The sequence below is a fragment of the Pistacia vera genome, unplaced genomic scaffold (assembly GCF_008641045.1).
Source record: "Pistacia vera cultivar Batoury unplaced genomic scaffold, PisVer_v2 Contig944, whole genome shotgun sequence".
NCBI classification, from domain to species: domain Eukaryota; kingdom Viridiplantae; phylum Streptophyta; class Magnoliopsida; order Sapindales; family Anacardiaceae; genus Pistacia; species Pistacia vera.
The window spans coordinates 646577-653040 of NW_022196828.1; the positions used below are offsets into that span (position 1 = coordinate 646577).

Genomic DNA, 6464 nt, shown 5'->3' on the forward strand with positions numbered 1-6464 from the left:
ATATTGCTAACTCCTCTCTCATAGTTTGAGGGGGTGTTTATATAAGTTTTAGTAAAAGAAAAGAGAGATAAGTTTGGGATTACGATCAGATTTGGTATGCAATCCCATGATCTTTATGATTGAGCGTTGAGATTGCACTGCCAACGGTGTTGACCTTATCTTTTTCGAAATACTCGAGATTGAAGCTTATTCTCAACTGTTAGGATTGGTTGTTGCGACAAACTTCAATTGGATCAAACTTACTCTAGATTGTACAAATTTTGGGTCAAGCTTGTTTTAGGTCGTGCTTGATTTTGGGTCGAATTACAACTCTGCGAACTTCTGATATTTACGAGCTTTCTGACACACAACAATTATTATTTTATACTTAGATTATTAAAAATCCTCCCAGGTGCTTTCAACAATGATAAAAGGATTTATAATAGTTTTCAAAGACTTTAGATGTACTTAAGACTAAACGACCCTACAAAAATATATAAAAGAAACCCTAAATTACTATGTAATTGAAATAATTAATTAAAAGGATAAAAGGAGAGAGATTTGATGATGTAAAAAGAGGTCAACAGAGTAGTGAGATATGATATACATATTTGCAGGGGATCGAGGGACAGAGGCCCCATCACCGTACACGTGGTGATTATAAAGTGAACAGAGTACGAAGGCACAATAAAAAAATACGTCAGACGATGATCAATAACAACTAGGCCCCATGTGCCCTCCTGTATTTCCCATCAGTATAAGCGGTTTTTCCGCTTATTGCCAAAACCATACATTTATTTAAATAAAAAAATATATTAAAAAAAAAGCTGATTTGCTTTTTGAAGAAGCGATTTAATGGAATTCGGAGTACGTGGGAGCAGGTTCACATGATGAAATAGTCTTCTCTTTTGGGGTTTAATTGTAATTAGTAGTAATTAATAAAGTGAAAGATGAAGCTGCGGCTCCAAACAGACACGTGTATATTTTGGTATCCAATCATGTGGCGTGTCTTTTTAGATACTCCTTTAATCGTCTTTTCTCTTGTCTTTTTCTTTTCGGCATTTCATCGAAATTTGTTACATGAAATCAAATTATTATTTACTAAAATATATTTATAAGTTTTTTGAAATATTATTTATTTAAACCACAAAAAGATTATTCCAAAACAAAACATTTCTTTTCACGGAAAGCAAATGTCTTTGGAAATTCAATCATTTCGATTCACCTTTTCTTAATCAACTCATCTTATTTTTCAAACTTACTGTTTTCTTTTTCAAATTCATCATCACATTAACTCAATATTTTTTTTTAAAAAATATCTAAATTTCAGACATGTTGTCTAAATAATGCTTAATTCCAAAGTTTTATATACTATTTGAAAAAAAAAAATTGGAGATTAAAGAGGTATTTATTATATATCTGGCAATTAATGTGATTGATAATTAGATTGATTGAAACGTTTGTGATTAATTGATGATTTTCGATTTCTTATAAACGTTGTATTATAAATATTATCAAGCTTGCTTTTACAAATCATAGACATCTTTTTTAGAAGATAAAATTTTTAAATATCTTAAAACTTTAATTTTTAACATAAATACCTTAATTTTGTCATGACTAAGTTTAAATACCATTGAACTCATCTTTAAATATCATTTCAATACAATGATTATAAACTAGTTATAATAGATAATAACAATAATGAATAATAGATAAATAAATATGATTTTATTTCATTAGTAAGTGTAATAAGTGAAATTTAAAAAAAAAAATTCTTTTATTTCATTGGTTTTTACCATTAAAATGAATATAAACTTATTATTAGTTTTAAGTACTAAATTTTAATATGAATTTTTTTTTAAATATTAAGAAATGTAATAACAATTTCCGAGGTAAAGAGGAATATGAGGACCAATAGCATTTCCAAACAACTATGGACAGTGTATTAATTGTATATATCAAAATATGAATTATGATTTGACATTTAAAATTAAACATTAACATCCATTTTCAATTTGGTAGGCTATCACTACTATATAATAGCAAACAAAATAGATTATTTTTGTGATTGATATATTTCTTTTTATTATTTAGGATAAGGCCAACTTAAATGTCAATGTTGACATGTTTTTTTTTTTTTTTTTTTTTTTTTAAATTTAATTTTTAATCTTTTAACTTTATGTAAACATATACCCCTTAGAAAAATTGAAATATGTATACCCAACCATATGTGATATTTAAACTCATATACAGCATTAATTTACATTCAATTGTAAATCCTTTTTATCATATATTTGCCTATAAGTCATCAAAGATTGTTTGTTTATTTATTTATTTTAATTATATAACTTAAACCTAATTTTTTTTTGGTTAATTGAAGTGTTTGACAGTTTAAACATACTTCGGCTAATCCTGTTTCACAGCAACCATGGCCGTGTAAACCTAAAAATTTTCATTTACCTTCTCTTATAACTTATGAATTTAAAAAATGGAACATTTATTAGCGTTTTCTTAATTAAAATATATAAATGTCTCCCAAAATTTATTAGCGTTTTCTTAATTAAAATATATAAACTTGAAAACAATTTGAATTTTTGTTAGGAATTCATTTTTGCCGAGCTTGAAAAGGGAAAATAAAGTATGCGTTTGGTTTATTATTTTGGGTAGGATTTTGGGGATAGTATTGGATAATTGAATATGGGAGTATTACGAGGTAAAATTTAAAAATTTATAGAAAAACCCCTTGCTAATTTCATAAATACCCCCAACATGTAAATTGACAAAAATACCCCAACCACCTGCAGTGCTAGATTCTGGCCACCACCGCCAGAATCTGGCCGGAAAATCGAGTTACGACACAGACCGGTCGGATCTGTGTCGTAACGAGTCGTTATGGCCTTTTCCGGCCAGATCCACCACAGATCTGACCGAAAAAGGCCAGATCTACGGCCTGCCGTGGCCGTTGATGGCCGAAAAAGGCCAAAACGACGGCCATCTTTGGCCGTCAGCGAAGGCCAAAGATATGGCCGTCGTTCACGGCCAGATCTGGCCTTTTCCGGCCAAATCCGTGGTGGATCTGGCCGGAAAAGGCCAGATCGGTGAACTTCCGGCCATTTATGGTCGGCAGGTTGGCCGTTGTATGGATTTCGGCTACCACCGATGGTGGTTGCCGGAATCTGGCGAGTATGGGTTATGGGGGTGTTTTTGATAATTTTTAAACTTTTTTTTAGGGTGTATTTGATGAAATTAATAACCTTATGGGGTCTAAAAGTAATTAAAAAAATAGGGTAATATTCTTGGAATAACGTAACAATTTTGTCTCTTTTTCCATTTGCCTCTTCAACTTTTTGAGCTACTGCTCTTGTCATGCATATCTGTGTAGTTGGCTCAATTTTCTTAAGCTTTTTATAATGGAAATACAGATTTTATGTGTAAGTTTCCATATTGAGAATATAAGATAGACAAAGGCCTAATAAGAAATCCTATTAAAAAAGTCCAATTTTAAGCATAGATATTTTCAGGGTTTTAAGCTTGTAAATAGGCTACACATTTGCTAGACCGGGGAAATACTTTTAAGATATTAATGCTGATATAGAAAATGGTGTCTTCTAATCTAAACGAAGACTCGATAGAAATCAGGTTCTTTAATCCTCATTCAGGCTATGGCTGTTTATGAACAGTGGAGATGACTTTATAGGGATATTTGATTTTCTTCAAAATTAAGAAAGCATTGTTTTTCCTTACTGCTCTATGTCTTTTGTGACTGTCAGACTTTCTATTTGTCTCATGCATGTGGAATGCTTGTTATTGCTTATTTTAGGTAGCTGCTTTAATATATAGAATTCCTGGAACTTGTTGATAATTTCTAGCAATTGCCAGATGTTTATACCATTTTTTCCTTTAATTTAAATTAATTTTTGTGCCTGTTTACCAATGATTAAAAACTTTCCTTTTTGCATGAAGCCAATGGCGATAGAACAAGTAATGTCAGATCAAGATAGTGAGGATGAAGTTGATGATGACATTGCAGATTTTGAAGATCGAAGGGTATGCCTGGTGATTCTATCATCTTCATTTTGCTTGTTTTCTTAGTTGAAACTCTTCTTACCCTAATAGAACTTGCCCTTCTTTCCTATCAAATTATGTGGAACTAGTTCAAAATTTTATGAAGTATAACGCTTTTGTCAAGTAAAGTTAATTGTTATTGTAAGACAAGAACTTGGGTCATTAGTTATATGTTTCAAGTGCTTAGTTTCACCAATTTTTAGTACTCGTTGGGCTTGAAATTGCAATGAATTGGATGATATCATGATGCATTTTTCATCCTTTGACCTTTTAAATAGTAATTTGATCCTGTTTACTTCTAACGTATGGGAATTTTACTTTGTTTTGTCTCCTATTATATGTAGACCAAGTTTTCACTTGTGAATGAGTATTTTTAATTGCTTTGATAGGAACTTGGAAAATAATATGATATTGTCATATTGCAGATGCTTGATGATTTTGTTGATGTTAGCAAAGATGAGAAACAACTTATGCATCTTTGGAACTCATTTGTGAGAAAGCAACGGTAGTTATTGCTTACCTCTTCAAGCGTTCTATCTTTTATTTTTCAGTTCTTTCATATTATTTTTCATTGTTGTCTGTTTTTGTTTGCCAAGATGTTGGGGGAAGTCAATGGGATCTGAGGTGCACCACTTTATGATGTTCTGTATGATCTGGTTTTTAGCTTAAAAGGCTATATCTCCTTTTTTGGCAGGGTCCTGGCGGATGGTCACGTTCCTTGGGCTTGTGAAGCATTTTCCAGACTTCATGGGCGGGATCTGGTCCTTTCTCCAGCACGATTTTGGTAGTTTCCTTCATTAGTTCTGTCCTCTTTGTTCTTGTTTTTGGTTTAAGTTAGTGCAAACTGTGCTGTTAAACATACGGTGAAGGACCAATCTTGGTTTAAGTTCACTAACTATGTGTAGGCCAGCTATTCATGATGATTAGTGGAATGGTATCCACCCTACCATGACTGAAACCAATCAATGATCTAATTATATTATAGAAACTCATAATACAGAACCTGAGAAAGAAATTTGCAAAAATGTCATTCATATTATGCTTTGTGTATCTCGTAAATTTTAATATCTTGTAAAGGTTATTTTAAATGAAGTCATGGGTTTTATTTGATCTATTAGAACATTACTCTACTTGTACTGGAACCAGTTTCGATAGTTTTAATTTAAAAGAAAAAGAGAACAAGGGTGTTCTGGGGGTGGTGGTGGTGAGGGTCCAATTGTAGCTTTCCTGTATTCATCTATAGAATTCGAAAAGTGACCACTCTAAATAAATAGCATTTGAATGCTCTATTAAACGACTATATAGAATGTTATTAATTGCTATCTATCTGATTGGTTGTGCCATTCTGCTGGTATGCTTTGTCAACTGCAAGGAGATCATCTATGCGATATATTTTATTATGATTGTTATGTCAACCTTGATTTTTTTTTTTTTTCTTGGTTGATTACATTTTTCTTCTCTGCCACAAGCTTCTGTTAGTCTTTATGACCCAGTTTAAGTTACCTTGTACTTTTCTCATTTCTCGGATATCTTTATTTGAACTATCAATTATTAATGGCCTCAGGTGTTGGAGGCTATTCATGATCAAACTCTGGAATCATGGTCTTCTTGATGGGTGCACAATGAACAACTGTAACCTGATTCTCGAAAGATGCCAGGATGAGGGATCAGATGTAGTTAAAAGCTAAAGAGGAGACCGGTAACTACTTCCGACTTGAAAGAGTACAGAAAAGAAAGTGCCGTTGATTTTCTCCTGTGACGCCACTTTTTTTATTCTCTCTCTCCTTCCCTCTTATATAAATTAGTAGATTAGAGATTGACTGAATATTCTTTCCCATACAAAAGAATGGACGTCGGAGTTTACCTTTTCACTGTTGTAATCTTATTCAGTACGGGTCTCGGGTAACGTGTTCGCATTACTGACACAATTAATTGTAAAATTTAGCCACAAATTGATCTGCCAGCATTAGCTATACCATATGTAAAGCTACTATTGATTTCATCTAACACAATTCATTGTGGAATTTTGCTACAAATTGATCAGCCAGGTGCCAGCCTTAGCCATAACATGCTATGTAAAGCTACTGTTGATTTGATCTAAGAACAATAAACTGGCTGCTCAAAGCTGGCTTAGGGAGCTCTTAACTTGATTTTCCCTTAGATTTTGTACTGGGAAAGAAACAGGACTCGAGCTGACCTTGGATGAGATAGTCCCTTCTAATTGTGATTTGCAATTTACATAAACTTTTCACTATCAATTTTAGTTTGATTTGCAATTTACATAAACCTTTTACTATCAATTTTAGTTTTCTTGAAAAGAGTTAAAAACACCCTTTTCATTCTTCAAAAGGATTTTGACATATATAACTAACTCAATAATCACAATTTCCAAAATGGTTTTATTTGAAAGATAAATATAA

The 6464-nt window shown here is 32.1% G+C and overlaps 1 protein-coding gene across 1 annotated transcript; it reads left to right on the forward strand.

Moving 5' to 3' along the window:
* Nucleotides 1–3945: 3945 nt before the first annotated feature.
* Nucleotides 3946–6254, forward strand: LOC116120772 (polycomb group protein VERNALIZATION 2-like). Its single transcript, XM_031406739.1, has 4 exons — nucleotides 3946–4026; nucleotides 4470–4549; nucleotides 4739–4828; nucleotides 5609–6254. The coding sequence occupies exons 1-4, from the start codon at nucleotides 3946–3948 to the stop codon at nucleotides 5730–5732; spliced, it is 375 nt and encodes a 124-aa protein (XP_031262599.1). The 3' UTR covers nucleotides 5733–6254.
* The last annotated feature ends 210 nt before the right edge of the window (nucleotides 6255–6464 follow it).